General features: G+C 42.5%; 1 protein-coding gene across 1 annotated transcript in view; it reads right to left on the bottom strand.

Annotated features, from left to right (window-relative positions):
• The window catches only part of LOC146606847 (protein NLRC3-like), a 1106670-nt gene that overhangs the window by 233888 nt on the left and 845097 nt on the right, over window positions 1-27685 (bottom strand). The window contains exon 1 of the mRNA XM_085349214.1: window positions 4428-4713. Within this exon, the coding sequence (XP_085205340.1) occupies window positions 4428-4713 (286 nt within the window). Of the gene's footprint in view, window positions 1-4427 lie in introns of the transcript that reaches the window.

Genomic DNA, 27685 nt, shown 5'->3' with positions numbered 1-27685 from the left:
AAAGTTATTTTTAAGCAAAGTTGAGTTTTTTATTGTCGCAGTACTTCATGTCTGAAGTATCACTTAAATGCATTACACGCTGTTGATGGCAGAAAACAAACCACCCAAACAAACAGAGGTGGGAGGCTTGGGCAGACTACGTAGGATCAGCTTGTGGGAGGAGTCAGGATAAAACCAAAGAAAGACAAGCTAACAAACACCACAGTGAAGTGAGTAGCTACAAACTGCAGGCCGATTAGTGTTGTTGAAGAAGTCGGTCTGAGGAACGTTCTTAGGATCAACAAATGACGGCATGTATGAGCCTCCCTCAAGACGCACCATCACAAGAAGAACACATGAGCTGTAGAAAAAGGAGAGACTATGAAAGCCACGGCGTTACAACGTGCACCAGCTGTTGGTCTCTCTGGAGACTACTGGGCGTGGCTGGGTAACCATGGTTACTTGGGAGTTACAGTACATGATATTAATGAAGAGTGGGAGCTGCGTTCTATAGCAAACAATTTGTTATGAGGTAATCAGCTGATCTTAGTTTAACCGGAAGCCCTTCACAATAATTGCAATGCCTTTATTTTGTACAACTACCATCAGTTCGTCTGTACTGATGGTAACTTAAAGTCACACTAATGTCGTTTAGTTTCTATAGTTTATGTAGTGGAAGTATACTACAGTACCCTGATCACTGATAGGACAGATTTATGTAGATATACACCTTTGTGTTTAACATTACTGCATTATAGTACTGTGATCTTTGTCCTTATATATGGCTATATTAGCTATACTGATGTACGTACATATAACTGGATATGTATCTTATCTATTCATCTTATTTGTCATGTATTTGTATTGTGTACTTCCTTTTTGTAAGAAACCACACACATGATCACAGCCGCAAGAATCAATCAGTGAAAGAATAAAGTGTCTCAAACCAAACCTTAAGCTCTTTATTCCACATGCTGGGATCATTTGGCCTTCAGTGGTGTTCTGGCTGACACACCGGAGTGACCAGAGTGCTAAAGAGTGAATCGGACACACCAGTGTCATCTCTGATATCTCCACTACATTTAATCGTCCTTCAGCTTGTGGCTGCCGTTAGCTGGTCTGCTAGTTAGCTGATTTGCTATTTAGCCGGTGTGCTAGTTAGCTGGTGTGCTAGTTAGCCGGTTCGCTAGTCAGCTGGTGTGCTGACCAGCGAACCAGTAGGTTACAAGATGAGCTTGTCTGTCTGATGAGCCAGCTCTCTCTGTCTTGGTCATTTTGTCCTTGGGCAAAACCTAACCTACCACTACAACTGTAGCTTACCTCCACCAGTGTGTGAATGTGAGAGTGAATGAATACAGGGAGTGCAGAATTATTAGGCAAATGAGTATTTTGTCCACATCATCCTCTTCATGCATGTTGTCTTACTCCAAGCTGTATAGGCTCGAAAGCCTACTACCAATTAAGCATATTAGGTGATGTGCATCTCTGTAATGAGAAGGGGTGTGGTCTAATGACATCAACACCCTATATCAGGTGTGCATAATTATTAGGTAACGTCCTTTCCTTTGGCAAAATGGATTAAAAGAAGGACTTGACAGGCTCAGAAAAGTCAAAAATAATGAGATATCTTGCAGAGGGATGCAGCAGTCTCAAAATTGCAAAGCTTCTGAAGCGTGATCATCGAACAATCAAGCGTTTCATTCAAAATAGTCAACAGGGTCGCAAGAAGCGTGTGGAAAAACCAAGGAGCCAAATAACTGCCCAGGAACTGAGAAAAGTCAAGCGTGCAGCTGCCAAGATGCCACTTGCCACCAGTTTGGCCATATTTTGGAGCTGCAACATCACTGGAGTGCCCAAGAGCACAAGGTGTGCAATACTCAGAGACATGGCCAAGGTAAGAAAGGCTGAAAGACCACCACCACTGAACAAGACACACAAGCTGAAACGTCAAGACTGGGCCAAGAAATATCTCAAGACTGGTTTTTCTAAGGTTTTATGGACTGATGAAATGAGAGTGAGTCTTGATGGGCCAGATGGATGGGCCCGTGGCTGGATTGGTAAAGGGCAGAGAGCTCCAGTCCCACTCAGACGCCAGCAAGGTGGAGGTGGAGTACTGGTTTGGGCTGGTATCATCAAAGATGAGCTTGTGGGGCCTTTTCGGGTTGAGGATGGAGTCAAGCTCAACTCCCAGTCCTACTGCCAGTTTCTGGAAGACACCTTCTTCAAGCAGTGGTACAGGAAGAAGTCTGCATCCTTCAAGAAAAACATGATTTTCATGCAGGACAATGCTCCATCACAGGCGTCCAAGTACTCCACAGCGTGGCTGGCAAGAAAGGGTATAAAAGAAGAAAAACTAATGACATGGCCTCCTTGTTCACCTGATCTGAACCCCATTGAGAACCTGTGGTCCATCATCAAATGTGAGATTTACAAGGAGGGAAAACAGTACACCTCTCTGAACAGTGTCTGGGAGGCTGTGGTTGCTGCTGCACGCAATGTTGATGGTGAACAGATCAAAACACTGACAGAATCCATGGATGGCAGGCTTTTGAGTGTCCTTGCAAAGAAAGGTGGCTATATTGGTCGCTGATTTGTTTTTGTTTTTGAATGTCAGAAATGTATATTTGTGAATGTGGAGATGTTATATTGGTGTCACTGGTAAAAATAAATAAATGAAATGGGTATATATTTGTTTTTTGTTAAGTTATAGCTATTCTGAACTATGCAATTTATGAAAACTATGCAGCCCATTCAGCAACTGAAGAATTTGAAAGTAAATTTAAAAAAAAATATAATTTTACATTAAATAAAAAAGTTTCAAACTTAATTAAAATTAAACATGTCTTAAATTAAAATAAGTAAACTGTCATGTTTATTGCTGCCAAAAAAAAAGTTAAACACATTTGGACAGTGAAGGAATGTCAGGATTGTTGCTCAGAAAAAGGATCAACATGCTCTGAAGTCAACATGCTCTGACTCCAGAGCATGTTGACTTCAGAGAAAAAATTGTTTGTAACAAAATATCGATTTCTGCTGTCCCTGTATCGATACATTATTAGCAAACAAAATATCACGATCAGATGGATGAAGCAGAACACCTTGTCCTGGTACAGTCCTCTCTCCTCTTTAAAGATCTGTGTGAACACTCCTGAGTACACTGAGGCTGCTCTGATATCGATGCCACACTCTGTCAGGTCTGATTCATAGAAGATCAGGTTTCCTTTCTGCAGCTGATCAAAAGCCAGTTTTCCCAGAGACTCAATCATCTTCCTGCTCTCTGGACTCCAGTGTGGATCTGTCTCAGCTCCTCCATCATACTTGACCTTCTTCACTTTGGCCTGAACCACCAGGAAGTGGATGTACATCTCAGTCAGGGTCTTGGGCAGCTGTCCTCCCTCTCTGGTTTCCAGCACATCCTCCAGAACTGTAGCAGTGATCCAGCAGAAGACTGGGATGTGACACATGATGTGGAGGCTTCGTGATGTCTTGATGTGGGAGATGATCCTGCTGGCCTGCTCCTCATCTCTGAATCTCTTCCTGAAGTACTCCTCCTTCTGTGGGTCAGTGAACCCTCTGACCTCTGTCACCATGCAGACACAGTCAGGAGGGATCTGATTGGCTGCTGCAGGTCGTGTGGTTATCCAGAGGCGAGCAGAGGGAAGCAGTTTCCCCCTGATGAGGTTTATCAGCAGCACATCCACTGAGGTGGACTTTCTAGGGTCAGTTAGGATTGTAGTTTTGTGGAAGTCCAGAGGAAGTCGACACTCATCCAGACCATCAAAGATGAACACAACCTGGAAGTCTTCAAAGCTGCAGATTCCTGCTTCTTTGGTTTCAGTAAAGAAGTGATGAACAAGTCCCACCAAGCTGAACTTTTCCTCTTTCAGCACATTCAGCTCTCTGAAAGTGAATGGAAATATGAACTGGATGTCCTGGTTGGCTTTGTCTTCAGCCCAGTCCAGGCTGTATTTCTGTGTTAAGACTGTTTTCCCAATGCCAGCCACTCCCTTTGTCAGCACTGTTCTGATTGGTTCGTCTCTTCCAGGTGAGGCTTTAAAGATGTCTTCATGTCTGATTGTTGTTTCAGGTCTGTCTGGTTTCCTGGATGCTGTTTCAATCTGTCTGACCTCATGTTCATCATTGACCTCTGCAGTCCCTCCCTCTGTGATGTAGAGCTCTGTGTAGATCTGATTCAGGAGGGTTGGGTTTCCTGCTTTAGCGATGCCCTCAAACACACACTGGAACTTCTTCTTCAGGGTGGATTTAAGGTTACGATGACAAACAGCAGCTGGAAGTTCTGAATAATAATAATAAAAATACAACTTTAACAATCATATTTTACAAAATGCTGATGACAATTTCTGACCCACTGAGAAATGACTGAACACACTGGTGTCACAAGTGTCTCATTTATCCAGCAGCTTAAATCTTTAGATAAATCCTCTTACGTCTCTGCAGACGGTCAGCCAGCTCCTCCTGCTTCATTCTCCTCAGGAAGTCCACTGTGATCTTCACAAATGCCTCTCTGCTGTTTCTCCTCTGCTCATCATCCTCCCTCTGAAACTCCAAGCACTGGGGCTTATTTGGATTCAGAGCCTTCTGGATCTTCTTCAGCTCGTTCTTCACAAAAGTGATGATGTTGTCCTCCAGCAGCTGGAACAGAATATTTATGAATGACCCACCACTCTGAACTTTAGTCCACACAACATCCACTTCTTTACCATCAAGGGGCATATCATCCACGAACTCTTTACCAATTATAGGTTTGACTTTATCTGATTAACTGAGACTTTGTCCACAACTCCATGATCCCAAAACGTTGATGCTGTTCATATGAATGCAGCGATTTCAGTGGGAGAAACATTTCACTGGTGTTCAGAGCTGAACTACCAACAGGTTGATGATCAAAGCCAGAAACTTGGAGATGTTTCAGGTGACTGAGTTGATCGTACAGACAACTGGTCTTAAAGGTTCACTCTGTTTACACATACAGATCAGTATTTAAGGTTTGACTCTCATCATCCACTGGGGCACAAACTGGGCGTCATCAGGACGCTACAACACAGAACAAACACCATCCCCACAGACACAGCAGCCAGCGAAGCAGAAGAACTTCACATCAAGAAGGTCCTGAGTAAATGTGAACGCTGGTTTGAGGGCGGAGTCAAGGAGGCCATTTATGTGAAAAGGAAAGACCATCTCTGAATGGAGGAGGGGCCTAAGGGTACAACTGTCACCATCTTACATGCTGTGATTGCAGCCATTCCCCAGCTCTCTGTGAACTGGACTCATGACCATTGATCAACAACCATTGATCAATGGTCCTGACAATATGCGTACCAATGATCAATGAACTGACCTCCCAGCCCATTGTTCCTTCAGTGGGCTGGTTTCAGTCATACAAATGTCCTGTTTATGAGATTGAAACCTGCAGTCAGCTGAGACTGAAGAAGTCACCTGATGATGATGAAACGTTTCTCCCACTGAAAACATCCAGATGAACAGAATCAAGCTTTTTGGGATTTACGTACCTGGATGATTGAGCATCAAGACACAACTCTGTGACTTTTCTCAGATGAATAAATCCTCTCCTCCAGCTTTGTTTACATCTACCAGCCCTGTGGTGCTGCCCAGGGAAATAATCTATGTGAGAGGTGGAAAGTCATACAGGTGTCTGCTCCTGCCTTCAGTTATTTTATCTACTGTGTGTCAACTGGCTGAACCTCCTCCAACTGTCTACTGTCTCCCTAAACTCAACAATGACTTAGTGATCTATCCATTCTCTGACCAAACACATCCTGCTGCAGGAGGTTAACATAGCAGCCAATGATGATCCCACTCACTGTGAACAACACATTTGGACCTGATTTGCTGCTCTGGTTTACACGTGAACTTCCACTGCTGCTGTCACCAACTTGAGAGGCTCTACAGAAAAACTGGACTTGTCCATAAAAATCATAAACTACATTACAAGGACAGCATTGCTCAATCAACTCTAATTACTACTGACATGTTATCTCTTCTAACTAAGGTACAGACACTCAAACTTGCTGCTTTCAGTGAGAAGTCAAATGTCTGAATATGAGCTGGAAGCTGCTGAGAGTCCTCCTCCTTCCCGTGGGGTTTACTTTCTCTACTACTTTCACTATAAACACGCCCCTTTCATGCACCTGCAGAGGGCCACCAGCAGATGGAGCTGTCTTAAACAAATCCACTTGGATAGTTAGCTGTAGATGATTTTCTCAGTATGATTGTAGGACTTTGAGTTATTCTTCAGATTTATTTAAACTCTTATATTGTGCACAAGTGTTGAGCGACCCATAATTTCTCTGTACTTTTCATAAGAGCAGCCAGACTTTCAGCTGGTTTTTCTTTTTTAAGAGCTCAAAGTTATTGAAGAAACAGTTATTCAGCTTCATTCCCACTGATCTCGACTACAAACTGTTTCACTTTGGTTTCTGTTTAAAGCCTCGATGTTTAAAACGTTTCCCTGTGATCACATTTGCACCGTCTGATTTCAAAGTTTGTTTCTTTTGGTCATTTAGTCCACAGAGTCCTTGGTGTTCTGAAAGGGACCTATAAATAAATGCATTATTATTAATAATAAAGTAGTTGTTGTACATGTACAGACCATAAATATGGAGTCCAGCTGTGTTTGATGCTGCTGGGCAGACTGACCACTGGGAACCTCTGAGCTCTGCTGGTCCACTCTGTGGAAGAACCATGAAGGATTAGATCAACACAGGATAAAGATCCAGGAGTTTCTGCTCAAATAACTTCATCTGAATCAAGTCTGTCAAGTTTTAGACTCTCAGATTCTGAAGATATATTTTCTGTTTTCTATGAACTTTCTTTCATCAGTGATGGAAGTGATGATGCTGCAGAAGCTCAGAGGAAACTTTGAGAAAACTGTGATGAACCATCAACTAATGCTCTCAGGAGGCCAAAGGTCCCTGAATGTAACTGTGCAGTAGATTCAACGAGTGTTTGAAACCTGACCACTTCCACATGTTTTCATTCTAACAGAAGAAGTCCTTTTCTCATTGCTTTGATTTGAGTTTTCATTTGAGTTTTCTGAGTCTCGTATTTGGAGTCGAGTCTAATCAATGATCTGACAGAAGAACATTAAAAAGGATTTAGCAGTGCTGTCAAAATTAACATGTAGGGTTAGGGGTTCATCTGTTATCATGATTAACATGATAAAAACCTTTAACACGACACATCTGGATGCAGAACGACTCAAAATCCCTGAAATGTTTCTATCAACGCACTTCGGGCAGTTTGTCCGAGTAGAGTTACCTTTGCACACGTGCAGATGTGCAGCACATCTGTTAGTGACGGCAGCTGAACCAATCAGCTCAATATGGAAGATGACAAACACACACTGACCTCCCGATGGAAAGTTTGAGCATTAAAAAAATAACAAGACGGACCAGCCGACCAACATGAAGGACTCTGCACATCGTGACAGAAGGAATTTTCTTTTCACCGAAGCACTTCCAGCTTAAAATATCACAACAATGCAAAGCACTGATGACACAACTGCCAAGTGGACAAACTGCAGACCTGTTAGTGTTGTTAATAACATAGTTTTGGTTCCTCGTGTCAAAGACTTGAAGAAGAGTGACAGAGAGTGTTAGACTGCTGCAGGATCAGTGCCACCTCCACAGACCTGTGAAGAAAATGATTGTTTGACAGATGGGCTCAGATTCAGGATCAGCTGAGGAGTTTGTGGCTGACAGAATCCTGCAGGTACAGAGCAGAGCCCATCATTAGCATGCAGGACTGTCCCTGGGGGGGTCGGCTCATTCAGGAGGTTAATCAATGTTTACATGTTCAATAAACATGTTAAGTGTGTAAATTTGCCCTTTTCTCTCGAGTCTGTTTGCTCATGAAATGAACTTTGATTCGTTTACATTAAAAATGATGTTTAATGGTGATTAATCCAAATGAATCCACAGTAACCCTGTGATGAGTCTGATTAAACATTTTCATTAACAGCAGTAATATAGATTATATATTATTATATATTAGTGCACACTTAGCTTTTAGTATATATGTTTGTTACAAAGTTGTATTTACAGCAGAGAAGCTGAGTTAAAGACTGAAAACTATTCAAAGTCTCTTTGAATTGAAGCGTTTAACATTCTTTGTGTTTATTCTGCATTGACTTCATTATATGGTGTAAACGTCTGTTACAGGCTTAAATATAAAGTTGGAAAAATGTAACTGCAGCTATTGATCAAGTAATTGTGATTAATCAGGATTAATGACAGAAGATTGTGTCATTAATTAGTCATGTTTTAATCTACTGACAGCACTAGTGTTCACTCTGGTGCCTCCAACTGTTTTACGCCCTTTCAACACCTTCGTGGTCAAAAGTGTACACGCACAAAATCTACAATAAAACCCTCACGCAGCAATAGGACAGACACACAATCCATTTATCTCTGTGTCTCAAACACACACACGTGTATTCAAAGCCTCGATTTGTTCATATTTCATCTGTTGTGTTTTTATCTTCAGCGTTTTCAGTGTTGCTGCATTTACACCAAAAATGTTTCCATTGATGAATCAGATTGATTTGAATGTGTTTCATCCATACAAATCCCTCCCTGGTGGTCACATGACTCTATAACATAACAGGAGTCATGTGACAAGAGTTTCATGCTGTAAAATGTCAAAATGGTTGAATGTGGTGGAGTAAAAATGTGAGATGTCAACTACTTTTCTTCAATATGAAATGTTTGCAGGGCCTGACAGGAAGTGGACGGACGCTCTGATCACTTCCTGTTTGCTGAAGTGGGTTTTCAGTTGTTTAGAAACCAAAGGCTTGTTTTAAAAGACAGTTTAAATGGGACTGAGGGAACGACGTGTTTGTAGTTTATATCCAACAACATCGAGCAGTTTAATCAAAGAGTTCATGTTGCTAACAGCTCACCTCTCTGCAGCAGACACAGGCTGGACTTTAAAATTAATGAGACGATCGTTAGACCAGTCACTCCTTAAGGACACACAGCTGGCTTCAGGTTCATGTTTACGTTTAGTTCCTTGTTTCTTCCTGTGAATAATGATGGAGCAGTGATGTGAGTGCTGAGCTGTGACATGGAGAAGAGTCATGGACAGTTAGAGATGGTCATCTCACCTCTGAGCTTTGGTCTGGCTCTCATGTTCCCCACACAGAGTGCTTTTAGAGGGAGGGACTCCCTCCTCTCTGTCCTCACACTGATCCATGCTGCTCAATTCAGCTCACACACACTTTCTACCTGCAGAGGAAACACAAATCATTCATGTGCACATCAGCTGAAATCCTCCTTTCATCATGTGTGCTGTCCAAATATCAGCTGCTTCTTTCCTGCTTCATCTCAGTGTCAGCTGGATGCAGTCAGACAGCAGTGTGAGGCAGAGGAAGCTGCCATCAGCTGCTCTGCTATCAGTCCACTAGATGGAGCCTGAAGCACACACGATGCATTCACTGACACACACTGATTCACTGTGACTGGAAGCTTCAGTCAGTCCAACACGTGTGAACAACATTTTAAACATTTCAGCTGATCCAGGATTCAAAGAGGATCAGCAGAGTTAAAGCTTCACACTAATTCTTGCTGCTGAGTTTGCAGAGAACTGCACACACACTGATTCACTGCTAATGAGAAGCTTCTTCCATCCAGTAATTCATCATCCATCAGCTCTGCTGCTGCTCTCAGTCCTGGACTCTGATCACACACTAAAAGCAGCTTTTTAACTCGTGTCTGTAAGAACTCTTAGTGTTAGCTTAGTGTTAGCTTAGCTTTAGCTTAGTGTTAGCTTAGCGTTAGCTTAGCGTTAGCATGCTGTGTGCTAGCTCAGCGTCAGAGCTCTGCAGGTGTCTCGTGTGTAAATATTAATCACAGTGACAGTAAAGGAGGTAAAGGGCTGTGACGTCATCACGTACGCTGCGTCCTCTGTGGGCTCTGAGTGAACTCAAAGTACAAACTACAAGTACACAAACACGAACGTAGCTCAGAGTGGCGGACACACTCGGCCTCGTTGGTCCAGCTGTGAGTCCGTTACCGTGAACTATGGAGCGGCAGATTTGTGCTGAACTAAGCTGCACACAGCTGATGTTAGCCAGGAAACATTACACACTGACTTTAATGGAGAGACCGGAAATACAAACACACACAGTTTGTTGTGTGAAGAAATCAAACACGAGCTGAACAAACAGTAAAGTTCCTAAAGACAAACTGTTAAAGGAGGAAACAAAGCAAACTTACAGTTTCTTCACACACCAACAACAAGCTCCACTCCACGAAGTTCAGGAAGTGAAATTAAACTTTGAGCAGGAAGGAAACACCCAAAGAGACGTTTGAGGACAATCAGGAGCATTGGAACACTGTGCTGCGTTCAGGTGCACCTCGGAAACTCCAAACCTCTGGCAGGCTGTGATTTATTTCTGCTGGTTTTCCTGTTTGAAGCACAAACATCCGTCATCACTTTGTTGTTCTTCTTCCTGCAGCGTTTAAATGTTTCAGCACTAAACTGATGTTTCTTCAAAGCTCATTTCAACCTGTTGAAGTCATGAATGAAAGTGCAGACTGAGAGTGGATCACATGATGTTTGAGGTGTGTCATGTGACATGTTCAGTATTGTCACACATGTCTAGATTGTCCCTGATATCATAACTGCTGAAACACTGATGATTATATTTGAAGAATTATTCCTGATGGCAGCAAAGTTTGAATGGAGCTCTCTGTCTGTGCTGATTTGTCGCCCTCTGGAGGTCAAAGCACAAACTGCATGATGTCACTGTAACCACCACAGAGACAGGAAGTGTTTTTATGACTGAAACACTGAAATGATGCTAACGGCTGTCGTTAGGCTCACTGACAGCAGTGCTGATGTGTTCATGTCAAACACTGGCTCAGGTCAGACTCCTTCATCCTTCTCCAGCGTGAGGCCGCCCTCAGACCCACAGGAGCTCTGACCTTTGACCTCCTGACCCTAACCATTTTAGTCTTGTTGCATCTTTAAATGCAAATCCTGTGAAATGGTCAGGGGCGGCTCTAGAGAAATTTTCTTAGGGTGGCAAAATCAAAGCCTTTTCCCCCCAAACACATATGCAGGTGGTTACATGTGGTTAAAATGATTCAAATGCAGTAAGTATGCACGTTTTTCATATAAATATAGTCTATAACTTAATTATTGTCTGTACCCACATGATTACACACTTTAGTTACATGAAACATGTGAGTTTTGATGTTATGTACTGTACAGCCTGTATATTAAATACATATGTAGCCCAATAAGTATAAACTCCAGAAAGCTACACAACATGGGGCGCTTCATTTACAAACACAAGTCTAACTTAAGTTTCACTGTTTTTGTTAGAAAACTGTCACATTGTTGCAGCTTAAATGACACAAAATGTCAGAAATCTGCACTGTCATGAACAAACATGTAAACCTCATTTTTCATGATTTGTTGGATTCACCCTCTGAGGTCTGAAATACAACCGGACATTTGTGACTCCTTTGAGTTTACGTTTGTATTTCACCCTCAGATTGTTTCATTTTATTTTTTCCTCCTCTTGCTTTGTTTGGTATCTTTTCAGCTCAACTGAATTTAGTTGTTTTTTCACTGACATACTGCATTAGTATTACTATTACTATTAATGTAACTATTACTGATCTGAAATCACACAAAGAACCTAAAATCCTAGCAGTATTTTTTACTGTAAAAAAACCACAGACGTGTTGGGTAAATGTTTATAACTTGAAATGCAAATATAAATTGTACATTTTGTAAACAGATACAACTATTTATCTAAAAATGCAGCCAATACACCTGCTGTTTTTTCATTTTCTACAACCATTTAAAATAGCACTCACCTTCCTTCATTTCATACAATATACAATATAAGCTGCACGACTGGTGGGTGGGGGCTGTGCTGTCAGCCCCCCTGGGTCTGCTCCTCTGTGATCCTCAGTGGGCCAGTATGCCTCTCCTGGTAGCTCCATGGGGGATGGTGTGGTGGGTTGGTGGGTGCCATGGCGACTATGTGCGGACTTCACATTTTTGTCTGCTGTGACAGCTCCTTGATCTGGGCGGGGCCAGTGGGGTGTGGGTAGGTCCTTTGTGGGGCTTTGGACGTTGCCTGAATATTGTCAGGCAGCTGGGTGCTGTGCCTCGACCCTTTCTTCCTTTGCATTTGTGGTTTGGTGCCATAAATGCACAACATAGAAGAGCCACCTCGACGGGACAACACTCAGCGGTTCATCTGTCTCTCTTCCACAGCATGTCTTTATCCTGTCTTCCTTCTCTCACCCCAACCAATCACAGCAGATGGCCCCGCCCCTCCCTGAGCCTGGTCGGAGGTTTCTTCCTGTTAAAAGGGAGTTTTTCCTTCCCACTGTCGCCAAAGTGCTGCTCATAGGGGGTCATATTGTTGGGTTTTTCTCTGTATGTATTATTGTACGAGCTACCTTACAGTATAAAGCACCTTGAGACGACTGCTGTTGTGATTTGGTGCTGTGTAAATAAAACTGAATTGAATTAAGAAACAACTCTTAGATTCCTCACATGATTCTCCTGTATTCCTACGGGACGCCAAGGTAATATAACATGGAAGTGTGTCGCAGTGCCTGGTGGCCACATGTTACCCATAAACTGTCAACCTGACCGTACTGTAGCTACGTCCAAAGACTAGTTAAAGATTAAAGCTTTTTGGGGGGTTAAATCTGACATAAAGAAAGAAAGAATAACATTAAAGTCGATTCTTTTGATCACTGTAGTTCTACTTTGAGGATATGATGTGTAAAAACCCTCAGTTGTGGCTGGTGGATCTCACATTCCTGGTCTTTGTAATTCCAGTTCAATGAAGCCTCATTTTCACCTTTTTCCAGATAAATTTTCCCAACTGTTCTAATGTCCATGCTGTGGCATTGTCCCATCATTTGTATTTCCTGTTAATGGATTTTTAATATGGTCTGGGAAATTACTATATATGAGTAACTTCCTGTTGTATTGCAGCTTAAGGCCATTGTCACTGAAATAAAGCCCGAGTTGTAATAGTTTGCATCCAGAACGAGGAAAAGGAAGAAACCCAAACACTGCTCAGTGGATGAGTCCGTCCTGGAATAAATACCAGGACAAAACTAAAAAGAAGAGCTTGTTTCCTCGAAGCAACAACAGAAAGCTCTTTGTCTCTACAGATGTTTCTGGGAAACACGTTAACAATATTTAAACATTTGTTCTTAATAAACGTTTTTACTTAATGATGCTTTATGATATTTCTATCTGACCTAATGCAGCAGCGTATCCACATGAACTCTGCAGTGTTTCTACCCAGAGGCCACCGTGGTCCTTCTTTACTAATGCTGAGGGTTTTCTCCCAGCCGTGATAGCCTTTGACAGGTAAACTGAGTCATTCCAGCCCAGTGCAAAAATAACCTCCCTGTCTGCTCTTAACTTCACGCATCGATGCTAAAACGTTGCATAACTGAACCTGCAGACTGTGATCCTGTAGCTGTCGAGGAGAGGGCTTGATGCCGTCCATCTTCTGCTCAATTAACAACGCCTGCAACCTTTTGAGCCTTGGTCCTGCTACAGTCACAAATATAACATCATCACTCTTTATTTGATCCACTACACTGCTGTCATTTCTGTTATGGCCCCACAAGGTCACTGAATCAACCCCACAGCATCACGTACAAGTTTTCAAAGCGGTGTTCTAATCTGCTTCGAGCTTTCATCATTTTAGCCAGCCCCTCCGATCTTCTCCAGGTAAACACTACAAAGAAAGAGTTCAGTCTGAATGAAACATCTTGTGCATGTCACACGATACAGCATCCACAGCAGTATACACTGCAAACAGCAGAAGCTCTTCCTTCTTAGCCTTCGGTCCAGCAGTGATGACCTCCTCCTGCTTTTGGTTCACATCACCTTTCTCCTGAAAATCTGAGCTGGGCTTGACAAACCCTCAGCTCAGCGTGATATAAAGGTAGCTCTTCTAGTGTATTTGCCATCTCCTGAGCTCTCATTGTTACCATCTCACATTCTTCTCCAATCCATGGTTAGGGAGCTGCTCATAGGGGGTCATATGATTGTTGGGTTCTTCTCTGTACCTATGAAGCGCCTTGAGGCGACTTTTGTTGTGATTTGGCGCTATATAAATAAAATGGAATTGAATTTTCAGGGTCAAAGTTCAGAGGAAAGTTTGTTCAGCAAATGAATGACAATAAATCATACATGTTTGCTGATTCACAGGTTAACAGCCTGGAGGAACAGGGCTGTGTCGTTCCTGTGATGTGATTCAGCTTTATTTCAGCCACTCAACAAAACAACATTATATTATATTTAATATATATTAAATATGTGCCAACTGATTCAGTACGTTTCATGTAGAAATATGTGTGGCAACTTTTTGTTGCAGCAATGATCTCAAAACACGGGGGGGGGGGGGGCTAAGATGAATGTCTGCTGTGAGGACAGGGGGTGTGCATGTGCTCAAGTCACGTGACACGTCATTTACGCAACATTTGGTCGATTTCAAAGTTACAGTGAGATAAAATCATGTTATGGATTGCACTCAGTATATTGTGCCGACATGGTGAGATTGTGTCTGTCGAGCCGAGGAGAGCGTCGCAGTGCCAAAAGCTGTAAAATGAACTATCAGGCTGGAGTGTGCTGCCACAGCACAGAGCAGTCACAGAGTCCTGCAGGCAGAAGAGGAGTGATCGTGTTAGCCACCTTACAAAACAAAAAGACATGAAGTGAAAAGCAGAGCGCAGAGTGAGGCAGAAGAAGACAGACTGGGCCAAGTCCTGCATGTGCGAGAGCGAGCGAGACCCGGGACAACGTCATCCGCCTCGCCTGGACTAGTCCGCCGGCCGGAGGAGGGACAGTGGCTGCACTGTGCAGCCAAAGACTCACTTTGATCGCACAGGAGACGAGCGACGCAACCGGTCCACCGTCCGTGCAAACTGCGCCAGGCAGCGTATTGCACGCTGGAGGACACCGAGGAAAGTCACAGTAGGAGCGGCGCTTAGTGAGAGGTGATGTCGGGGGGACATGGCTTCTTCTCCGGTCACCCCAGCATCGCTTGAAGGAGAAACACCTTCACCCACCGGGAACGAGGAGCCCGCGACCACCCGACAGGTACGACACGCCTCCGAGACCCTCTGCGCGCCCGGTAACGTTGTAACGTTTTACCGAAGTTCATTCGCAAACACACCAGTTTAAGATGGACCCGAGAATCAGCACACGGGAGCACTGGTGTCTGACTCAGCAGAAACGGCGCGACGTGCGTGTAATGCTTCGTATTTGATAACGATGGAATAATTCTTTAAAATAAGCACACAGATAAACACTGGTGGGTGGAAAAGCTCGTGTTTTGGTGAAATGAGTCCCGCCTAGTCCGGTCTACACCTCATTCAGCAAACATCTGAGTCACCCTGAGACGCCAGTGCGCGTCCTTGTGATGCAAAAAGCCGTAAGTGACACGCTGTTTACACGCAGGAGCAGTTTAACACATGCAGGTTGTGCCAGTAGGCGTTTCCTTCAATGTGACACCAAACGTGTAAATCAGTGCTGGGAGCGGATGTTGGACCTGATCAGTCTTAATCTGACAAACTGTAGTTCCTGCTCTGTTTCTAATTCAGCCCCATGACAGACAACCAGCATGTTCTCCTGTCACGTGTTATTGACACGCACATATTTAGTCCGTGTGTGGGATGTTAAAGGTGAGTTTGTTCAGGGCACGATCAGACTGAGGCCATTTCAACAGGTGCAAGGAAGTGTTAGTGTGGTTACTACGGCAGCACTGATGCCCTGATGAGTGCACATGGCTGGAATGAAAAGTCAATGCTATGTATAGCATGAACTACTTGTTGTCTAAGGCGGTGCAGAGAGTGAGCAGGAAATATCTGAGGTTGGATATTTCAGTACATACAGAGCTGTGCAGAGACATTAGGATCTTAAACTATTGTCTGTATCTGGCAAAGCGAGAATCTGAGCCTTGTGTACAAACTGTCTGGTGTTTGTTCTGGCAGGAATATGAAACTACTGTGCACAGCATGCTTATTAAGATGGCCCAGGACCAGGTCATCTTGCAGGATGGTAGTGTTACATCGAGAAGGTTCCTCTTTAATTGTTGGATTTCTGTGTGAGTTTTCTCCCTGTGCCTCTGTGGCCTCTCCCCACAGTATCTGTGTTTGTGTTTAAAGTGTTTAAAGTACAGCACTAGATGATCGTATGGGTGAATGTGACTTGTTGTAAAGCACTTTGAGTTGTTGTCTATATAAAGTCTAAATGGAAATCCACTTATGTGCAGAGGACCAGAAGATCCAGCGCATCGAAATAAAAAGTTCTTTGCTTAAACAATGAATTGTGCGATAAAATATTAATTTACAAATTCATTTTTAAGTTATTTTATTTATTCAATACAAAAGTAATTTATTATCTAGTAATTTAATTTAAAATAAAAAAATTTATAAATCAGTATTTGAAAATAAATTATTATTCCATTAATAAATACTTCAAATCAGAAAAAAAAGAAATAAAATCTCAATAAAAACCTCACATCAAAAATCCTTTTCCTGTGTCGTCTCATGTCCAACATCTGTGTAGGCAGAGTGTAAACACAGAGGCTGAATGGCCTTTGGTATAGGTGCAAAGCTAAGACTGTCTAACCAATGACAGAGCTCCTTACCTCTCACCGGCTAATTTGCATTGCTCCGGGATTTTGGAAATTTATCCATTTATTCATTATGATGTGGTTCAGCAGAAACACACACACACACACATATATATATATATATATATATATATATGTGTGTGTGTGTGTGTGTTTCTGTGGTTCAGCATTATGATGCTGAACCACAGAAACACACACACACACACATATATATATGTGTGTGTGTGTGTGTGTGTGTGTGTGTGTGTGTGTGTGTGTTTCTGTGGTTCAGCATCATAATGCTGAACCACAGAAACACACACACACACATATATATATGTATATATATTAGGGGTGCAACGATACTCGTATCGATATTGAACCGTTCGATACAGTGCTTTCGGTTCGGTACACATATGTATCGAACAATACAATATTTTTAATTTATTTCATCAACTTTCCTTCTGACGATGCTGTCTGTGTTGAGCGCTCAGTGGATCTGCGTTCGACTACTCCGCCTAGGCTGCACTGTCGAGCACAGATCCACTGAACGCAGGGCAAGCTAGCAGACAGAAGCTAAGCTCCTTGCAACATGGCAAATTGAACCTCCCCCACCCTCATTCAGATCTGGTGTTTGGAATTATTTTGGTTTTCATGTGACGTATGACCCTGAAGGTAAGCGAGTCATGGACTAAAGTAAAACAGTATGTTGGATGTGCCATGCAATGCTCAATTACATGGGTGGGAACTAGTGTGTTAGCGCAGTTAGCTCGTTAACGTGTTGGCCGTCCAGCCCCACGCACGGGGTGATCCGCGGTCGCTCGTTAACGGAGATTTGCCGTGTTGTGGCGTTAAGGTCATTTCAGATTAACGCTGACAGCACTAGTGGGAACACAACGAATATGACTGCACATTTACTCCGACATCATCCTGGTGCAAAGACAAGTGGAAGCAGACAAAACAACAAGCACCATGCTACAAACTTTACCCGAGTCATTTAGACAGCCGTTAGCACAGGATTCTCCTTATGGGGACCTGATATTTTTAATATGCTGCTGAGAATATAGCCCAGAAGAAGCGTATAGTATAGCTTTTATTTTGAAAGAGACATTTCTCTGTAATAAACTCTCTTTTCCAAAGATGAGTGATTCCTCCATCAGATAGATTTTTTTATTATTATTTTGTTGTTTCAGCAACATTAAATTTAAAAACTGTACGTTTGAGTTAAAATATATATTTATAATTTTAATAACTGACAAATTAAAAAGGCATGAACATTTTTTTTGTATCGAAAAAATATCGAACCTGACACCAAAGTATCGAACCGAACCGTGAATTTTGTTTGTCGTTGCACCCCTAATATATTTGTATATATGTGTGTGTGTATTTATACATCAATCCATTTTCTTGCTTATGGAGTTCAGGGCCTGGGACCTACTCCATGTCAGCTTTCAGTGTTTATGAACATGAACATTATGAACTCATGACTCCCTTGGGAAGCCTATGGTTTTTCATAGGCAGGGGATATTTGTTTTTATCACAGTTCATTACCAAACAGAGCAGGGTTCTAGTTGATTTGTGGCTTTTAGGATATTATGTATAGGTGTGTAAAAGTGGAGTGAATATAATTACAAACAGCAATGCTAGTGGAGTGATGACAGACAGGGCGGTTGGGGGGTGGTGAACAGTTTGCCAACAGTTCTGCCCTGTAGAGAAGGACATCTGCCATTTCTTTTTCCTTTTAGTCAAACAATTCAGGTAGTGATGAAAGAAAATCAGACTGTGGCAGTGCTTGCAGCAGGTAACGGAGTGATAATGCAGAGTTTTTACTGCAGTGGACAGTCCCTAGTGTGACCATCGCTGGAACCAACCAGCTGATTTACACCATGGCAGCAGTCACCAGTGAAGTTCTTGGCTGCAACATGAACAATCTCAAGTAGCAATGCTACTAAACTTGCTGGAGAACTTTTAGTTCAGGCCACTTGATGAGTTTCACACAGTACTGCATATTATTTTATTAGGTTGGCACAAATGTAGGATTGTGTTTGTGATATCACGATGTGTCTGTTTCCTTTTCATATTACACTAAAGAGATCATCGCCTACAAGCCTCCGTAAACGAACAGCATGTCTATAAAAGCCCATTCATCATCCGGCCCTCCTGCTCAAACACAACCATGTAGCGCTCATCCCTCCACCCGTCTCATTCAGCATCCACACACATGTTGCAGGGAACGGGAAATAGAGTAGAGCAGCAAAGCTTGATTTTCTTTAGGATTGGTTAAACTAAAAGACGTTGACAAGGAATTTTAAGGGTTTTAGGAAGCATAAAACCGAAATCAGTTGTATTGGATACGAGTATAAATGAGTGCTTAGGCTCATGCAAGAAAAAACATCTTAGACAGGATATGACAAAACATACTGTGATACAATTCTTCATTACTACAGCTCATTGAGTGCTTTTGTAAAAAGTCAAATCTGTGTGCTCCATTAAACCCTGTAGAAGTTGTTTCGAATGCTGACAGTGGACAAACAAAGTTGTCATTTAGCTTCAACATTAACAGTAGAAAAGGCCCGATAGGAATCTAACATCCTTGGAATCAAGCTGTGGGAGTGAGTTTTGAAACCTTTCTGTAGGACTGCTTTAAACTTGCCTTCTTGGTGATGTGTTGTCTGATGTCTTGTTTGACTTGAGCAGATTCTTTACGTGCTTTAAGTTTCTAACACATTTGCTTTAACCAGTAATTGAAACTGCTGAGTAGGAAGTACTAAAGTGGGTGTTGAGCATGTTGGGTGTGTCCTTATTACCTGTTTCGATGTTTTCTTTTAATTGAAAGCGTTTCATGAATATGAAATGCTTCTGCGTAATGTTAAACGTTATAAAATATTCTTATGATTTAAACTCTGTATTCATGGCTTATTCTTTCCTGGCCTTTCCTGTAAGCACTTTTATGCTCGGTGGTAAAATATCACAGAACTAGCAGTTTGGCGAGTGTCATACCGCCTGGATTAGTGGCTCAGCTGGTAATTCAGAGATTTATGTAGCTTAGTTTGCTGTGTCATGCTGATTTGGGGAGACTGGACACAGACCTGAGTCATTCTCTTCTGGGTGATCACAGTGGTTACCAGAGGTGGGACCAAGTCATTGTTTTGCAAGTCTCAAGTAAGTCTCAAGTCTTTATCCTCAAGTCTCAAGTCAAGTCTCAAGTAATGTCAGGCAAGTCAGAGTCGAGTCTCAAGTCACTGGTGTAAAAGTCCGAGTCAAGTCACGAGTCTGAAACTTTGAATTTCAAGTCCTTTCGAGTCTTTAAAAAAAATAAAAATAAAAATAATGTTGCAGTTATATGCTAAATGTAAATATTAGACCATGTAATTTTAAAATCTGTGTTTTTCTCAACACATGACAAAATAGTGAACTTAGAAAATATACACAAATTGTGAAATTGCACCTCTTTAAAATGCAGCTCAATTAAACCTAGCTCCAAGAATAATTTTCACCGACAGTTCTGAGATAAGCTGCATGTTATTCTTGGATGCGGTTGTAGGACCGGCTTTAAAACCGCATGACAAAAATATCATACACATTAAAAAAAACTGTATCACCAACGTAGCCTGGACAACATTTGCTAGTTAGATGAAGTCAGCTATCTCATCTTAGCATATTTATATGCATATTTATAATCATACGGTTCTTGGAGTGAGTGCATACACTCATGAAGTTTAGTAACTTCAGGTCACTGCAACAAGCCCAGGTACAGTTTACCGACGGATGGGTACAGGACCTTGAAATGCACCGTGTAGAACGAAAGACCATCGTACGTATCATAAGTTTACCAGTCTCACAAATTGTCGTCATAAATACACATTCGTTAACCGTTTATTAATAGGACCTTTGAGCTCAACGGTAATTAATTAGTAGTGGAAATAATTTCTGGTAGCGTTACAGAAATGTAGCAGTGACAACAATATTGTATGCTGTAATCGTACTGGGCAATTAGTGATACAAAAAACCTGTTTTATCCTGTGAATAAAAGTATATGTTTTTGTCAATGTACCATAATAACAGAAGCGAAACGCAATATTGTGTCAGGACAATTCACTATTTATGCACAATAAATAAAGGAGCATAGCGCGACAATTTCTGTTCAGCGCCAGACTTGCTTGTAACCTATATCACTAATTATGTTATGAAAATGACGTATTAACTACTAAAAAACACTGACCTTCGTGTAAATGCTTGGAGCAGACTAACCTGTGAGCTGGAGGGTTCTGGGACGTTATATTTGGTCTTTGAATGGCTGCAATCCAGGCCATCTGTCGCGTCTTTGTTACTTCGGAAACATGGCTCGAACAATTTCTCTTCAACGACGTAATCCGATAACAACCGATCTCTTTACCCGTCGGCTTCCCGTGGCTGTCATGCGACCGGCTATTGCAGTTAATAATACAACGGCTTCTTGACATTTTTGTGTTTCTTTTTATCGCTGTATAACTGATTTTAATTGAAAGCCTGAGTGCGCTAGTACCGCTTGCCACGAGTTCCCAGAATCCTTTGCGGTTCTACCCGTGAATGACGTCACATTTTCAATCTCTATATAATATGCATGTTAAATTTTATATTTGGGGTAAAATATCAAGTCTTTTCAAGTAAACCGGTTCAAGTCCAATTCAAGTCCCAAGTCATTGGTGTAAAAGTCCAAGTCAAGTCACAAGTCTTAGAACATTTTTTCAAGTCAAGTCTAAAGTCATAAAATTAATGACTCGAGTCTGACTCGAGTCCAAGTCATGTGACTCGAGTCCACACCTCTGGTGGTTACTCTCCTCCCTTCCTCATCTCACCCTGCAAAGAAATCTGCCTTGACCTCTTCCTCTGTGTTAGTTTGCTGTCCTTTCATTAGCTAGCTTTAGGACTTCTCCTCTCCTCCATGAATGTATCCCCACTAATCCCATTACATGCTTGTCCTTGTCCCACATTTATCAAACATACTTTTTAAAATCAAACAGTTAGAAATGACATTCATTACTTCATTATGTAACATGTCCCTGTGATCTAAACAGCCTGTTAGCCCTCGGAGCACATTTAAGTAAATTGAAATAATTGTGCCGATAAATTGGATTTGAAAGCTCTTATTCTAATTTTCTGTTTTGATGATATTTGGGATATGCTGTTTATGTAGAACAGCTAAAACTAGTTCTTTATATTCCCATATAAATGATAAACACACATTATTTACAAAACACTGCCCGGTGGACGCCAAAGGACGGCCTGTTTTGATTACGCTGGGATCTTTTTGGAGCGCACATTTTTGGTCTACGATCAAAGCTGCCACACCACGCTGGATTAATCTCCCAGTAGCTGAGTTTATGAAGTCATAAGAAAGGAATGTCCCACACGTTCCTGCTGTTACACCATATTTGGACTGGGACACCTTTGCTAACCTCTGTTGCTCAATGACACACTGATTTGAATCTGGAGGTGCTGGCGACATATTTGCAGCAGTGTGGGTTCACAGAGGCTGTTTAGACTCTGAGCATGTGACACACCAGTAGCGTGCCACGCTGGGCCTCTCGGGGTGGCGTACAGTGTCACTGTGTGTGTCTATTTAAGAGTTTGTCGTGTAAATGAGGACAACCAAGATATGTGAAGTATAGAGTGGTGTACCACAGTGACAGGTTAATGTCAGTGTGAGTGTGTGTAGCAGTTTGTGTGGCCAGAGAAGGTCAGCAGCCTCCAGAGGACAAAGCGCTTGTGTTCTTCCACAATCGCCCGTTTGATCAGACAGATCATTTGGCATCTGTCAGGCTAAAAACAACAACACAACATGAAACCAAGCATACGCTCTGCAGTCCTGCAGCTAACTCCTGACAGTCTGTCTGCTGTAGGCTGAAGAAATCAGGGGCTCATTCATCTGCACCTGTCAGCGTCTTTATGCTAACAATAGATCAAACAGTATGTGTCCACAGGATGTGTAATGTTGAAGGTTACCGTACATCCTTATCTCCAGCACTGAGAATCAGTTATCACTGATCGCTGTCTCTGCTTTGTTTTGACATATTTCATATTTATATATTTCATATTTATAAGGTAAATACCCTACAACATTACAGAGAAGAAGAAGTAACCCCAGGCTCGGTGAGGGGCAGCCATCTGCCGTCACCAGCTGGAGGTGATGAGTGGAAGACTCGATAGGCCACTCTTATTTTCATCCACTGCTTCGTTACCTCGACACGATGTTTTGGATCATCGTCATGCTTGAACATCCATCTTCATGGGACGAAGGTTCCTCGTCACAGTACGATACGCGGTCCTGTCTATTGGCCCCTCCATGCAGGGAGGTCATGTTGTGCTCTTAGCAGAAAAGTGACCCATGTTTCCACCGCTTTACTGTGGGGGTGGTGTTCTTTGGTTTTTAGTGATTGTGAGGACGTTTTCACAGACAAACCGTCACAAAAAACCCATTAAGTGCCAACATAACATAAACCTGTAGTTTTAAAATTTTTAAAAAACTTCTCAACAGAAAATCTGTTTAAACAAAAAGGTTTTGACCTGCTTTTTAAAAGAATTGACAGAGTCAGCTGTAGACTGGTGCAGAGCCTTGGTGGTTTCTCTAATCCAGCACAGAGGCCAGTACATTAATCTAAATGCAATGACGGAAACGCATTGATAATTTCTTCCAGTTCAGCAGAGGAGACCATGTTTCACAATTTAGAAATGTTAGGAGTGAGATAAAGATTTTACACATTTGAAACTCAGAGAAGACTCAAACATTACACCAAGATTTTGAATGCTGAACTTAGCATGTGAACAAAAACAGAATAGAATGCATTTTATTGTCACTACACACATGCACAATAAGCTTCAGAGCATCTCCTATTCAGTGCAGACGTGGGAAAGAAAGAGGGGTGAGTTGCACAGTTCTGCAGCACTATCTACAAATATAGAAACAAAACATAGTGCGATATATTACAGTGTGGGTTACTGCACCTAAATTAAGTGTTGCACAGTGGTGATGATAGTTGTGTAGTCTGTGTATAGAGGTCCTAGATTGGGGGGTGGAACTGTGTTTATCATGTGTGAGTTCAGGTTACGGGTGGAAAAAACTGTTGTGAGTCTGTGGGTCTCCTTGCTGATGCACCTGTAGCGCCTCCCTGAGGGAAGCAGGTTGAACAGGTTAGAACCGGACTGGAGCTGTCATGGATAATGCTTGCTGCTCTGCTGAGGCAGCGGGAGGAATAAATGTCCATCAGGGAGGGGAGAGGGCAGCCGATGATCTTCTGTGCTGTCTTGACCACACTCTGAAGCCTCTATCCGCCTTAGTGCAGCTGCCGTACCATACCGTGATGTCAGCAGCAGGTTGGAGTTCAGCTTGTACTTCCTGAAGACTCTCAGGAAGTGCAGCCGCTGTTGGGCCTTCTTGACGACCGCTGAGATGTTGTCTGTCCAGGAGGTGTCAGCACAGATGAGGACACCAAGGAACCGGGAGGTGTGGACCCTCTCCACACACTCCCCGTTGATGTAGAGGGGGGCCAAGTCAGTGCCTCCTGACGTTGACAATGACCTCTTTGGTTTTCTTAGTGTTCAGTCCCAGGCTGTTTTCTGAACACCATGCTGCCAACTTTAGGACTCTGTATGCTGATTCTTTCATCCGGGCTGGACTTCTTATTCTTGACTGAAACTTGGCTTTGCCCTGGTGAGTTCTTTTCTTTCTCAGAACCAACCCGATTCACCTTTCTAAGCTCACCCCGGTCCACTGACAGAGGTGGAGGGCCAGCTTCAGTTTTTAAAAACAAATTCACTGTGGTGTGCCTCAAGGATCTGTGCTCGGCCCAGTTCTTTTTCCTTGTACATGCTGCCTTTGGGAGTAATACTTAAAAAATATAACATTTCCTTTCACTGCTACGCCGACGACATAAAAATTTATTTCCCTTTGACATCAGATGTCTCTACGTCTCTGGAACCCCTGTTTGACTGTCTAAATGAGGTACAAACGTGGTCACGTCTCTCACACTGAACGAGGATAAGACAAAAGTTTTAGTTTTTGATAGTCACACCCCGCTGGAACAACTTACTGATGCCTTAGGGCCCCTTGGTAGCCATCTCTCACTCACTGTTAGAAACCTTGGTGTTTTCCTGCTCTTTCAAACTCGAGAAACAGATCTCCTCTGTGGTAAAAAACTGTTTCTACCAGCTGCGTCAGATATCTAAAGCAAAGCCATACCTCCCTTTGAAGGACCTTAAAAAACTCATTCATGGTCTTATCACTTCCAGATTAGACTACTGTAATTCTCTCTACTCGGGCCTCCCACCTTCCTCTATTCACCGGCTCCAGTTAGTTTGAAATGCAGCTGCGCGTCTCTTAACTGGAACTAGAAATTATGCCCACATCACACCAGTTTTAGCCAACCTACGTTGGCTCCCTGTTGATTATCGTACCAATATTCAAAATTCTTTTGCTTACCTTTAAAACTTTAAACAATTTAGCTCCCAGCTATCTACGCGAGCGCCTCCATTTGTAAATCCCTAATAAGGCACTTAGATCTTCCAATCAAATGCTCCTGACGCAACCGAGGTCTCGTCTGAAGTCCAGAGGGGATCGGGCCTTTGCTGTCGTACCTCCCAGACTCTGGAGTAACCTCCCTCTTTATATTCGTCTCTCCGAGTCCATCCAGTCTTTTAAATTGCATCTTAAAACTTATTATTTTAGTCTGGCTTTTGATCCAAACTACTATGTTATTTCTATTTTGTTTATTTATTTATTTTGATAACACTTCTGAAGCGTCAGAGCTGTCCTTGCCTGTGATAGAGCTGACCTGCCATAGGACACTGGGAAGAGTGTAAATCCAGGCTGAATTCCTTGTGTTGGACAGTATTTGTGTGCAGCAGCAGAGCACACAAATCAAACTGTATGTTTTGGTAAGCCTGGCCTTCTTGTACTGGATGTCAGTGAGCCAATAGCTGGTGAGTTTATCACATTAACATTTTTACAAGCAATTTCACTAGCTGGGACCACATCCTCAGTTACGATGAGCGATGATGGATGAGGGAGCGTGTACTGGTGCTGCAGTGTGGGGAAGGCCTCAAAGAGGACCGGCAGCGGCTCCAGGTGGGCATGAAAATGAGAACAGAGGGTATTGGTGAAGGGGGCATATATAAACTGAGGCGGCGAGAATGAGGTGTGGTCCCACTCCTGAAATTCAGATAATATCTCCACTTAGAATAAACTGGGTCAAAGAAAAAGTGCCTCTGATTGGGCTGCTTTCTACAGTTGGCTGTGAGTCCATTGCAGGGCATCAAACATGGATAAGGGGTTGTTTCAACAGTAATTCTATGATGAAAAATTAACGAGGCATTTATCAGGATCTATATTTAATTTAATATCTATTTAACATATTTAATCAATATAAAGCTCAGTGTCTATTTCTTAGCTTGTAAAGTTGTGAAATTCATGGCAGATTCACTTCTTGGCTGTTTTGCGTTTTATTAGATAGTTGATAATAAAGAGTGTCTTTGCCTGTGGCTTTGTTAAGACTGCAGGTTTTTGTCCGCCTGACCTTTGGTGACCTTGGCGAGCTCAGGATGAACAGGCTGTCTGCTCTGTTTGGGTGTGATGCTGCCTGCAGAGACAGTCTACTCTCATGCAGACACAACATCTTTACTGATATAACGTGGTCATGGACTCTTCTCTGTTCTTCCTTATGAAATAATAGTAAAATGACTCTGCAGTTTTGATTCAAAATGCACCAGGTCTGCTCAGTCTGAATCACACCGTTAGAGCCACACCAAATGATTGGAGCACCAATGTTAGCACTCAAAGAGTCTAAGCAGTACCACTACCAGCTTTGGCCAGTGCAGGAGTGAACATGTAGATCCATGTTGTACTGAGCAGACACTGAGCAGAGGCAACATGCAGTAAATGAATTAGTGGTCTCCACATGTTTGCACCCAAAGTTTCCCTGCTTTTGTGAGCTGAGCTGTTTTAATATTTTCCATGTATTAGATGATACTGTCCAATGCTTCCAGGACTGTGAAGATGGAAAAAATGATGTTGCAGTCGTTGCTGAAGTGTTGGTACCATTTGAAGGAAGTCATTAAAGCGCCAGAGCGAGCAGACAAGGCAAGCACTCAAAGAATGTGGAAGGCAGTCGGGGAAAGTTGCCATGGACGGACTTGATTCCTCCCAGCCCCAAACAGCTTTTATACTGTGGACAAAAATACATGAAAGTGTGTGTGTGTACCTGTTTAGATGTCTCTGTGGGGACCAAGAATTGGAATGTTACTATACTTGTGGGGACCAACAGTCATTTATGAGGACAAAAGTGCCTCACGAGTTTGAGACTCACAATGTGGTTCTAGTGTCAGGGTTACAGTTAGGTTATGGTTAGGTTTAGGTTGAGCGTTAACCATCCATTATTGATGGTTACAGTGAGCGGCTAGGAAAAGGATCATGTCAACTAGGTGTCCTCACTAAGATATCAAAACTAGAATGTGTGTGTGTGTGTGTGTTAGTGAAAGGAACTGTAACTGGTCCCAGTAGCAGCAGGATACAAACGCCATAATGACACAGCTGCCTCTCGTCTGCCTTCCTCCCCTGAGTGAAATAAGACATTTGGGACCTTTGAATAGTTTTTTTGAAAATATTTTTTTGTTTAAAGAAAGGAAAGAGAAGTTTAATCCTTTAACTATTTAACTGTTAGGTGTCAATCCCTGGGAGGGTTTCCCCCTTTTATTTGGCGTGGAGTCAGAATTATGGCTTCTCCACACTGTGGAAGTAGCTCTTTGACACAGTCGAGCAGTCATTGGTCATAACAGGATCATTTAAGACTCGATGATGAATAAGACTGTTGAAGTGCATGAGAAGGATCTCATATAAAACAGTCTGTGTCTGCTCCTCAATTCAATTTAATTCAGAAGACCCCTATGAGTGCAAGATCAAGGAAACAGTTCACCCTGCCTGGGATAGTGTTACCAGGGCCCTGCCCTGGAGCCAGGCCCGGGGAGGGTGCCAGAAGCTGTACATCTGGTGGCCGGGCACTGGTCCATGGGGCCTGGCTG

The sequence above is a fragment of the Diplotaxodon limnothrissa genome, unplaced genomic scaffold, assembly GCF_057381915.1.
Source record: "Diplotaxodon limnothrissa isolate DT_005_m unplaced genomic scaffold, D_limnothrissa_male_GT1.1 unmapped_scaffold_4, whole genome shotgun sequence".
In the NCBI taxonomy this organism is placed as follows: domain Eukaryota; kingdom Metazoa; phylum Chordata; class Actinopteri; order Cichliformes; family Cichlidae; genus Diplotaxodon; species Diplotaxodon limnothrissa.
Note: the sequence above shows the minus strand (reverse complement) of the source record. Positions and strands in the feature narration are given on the sequence as shown.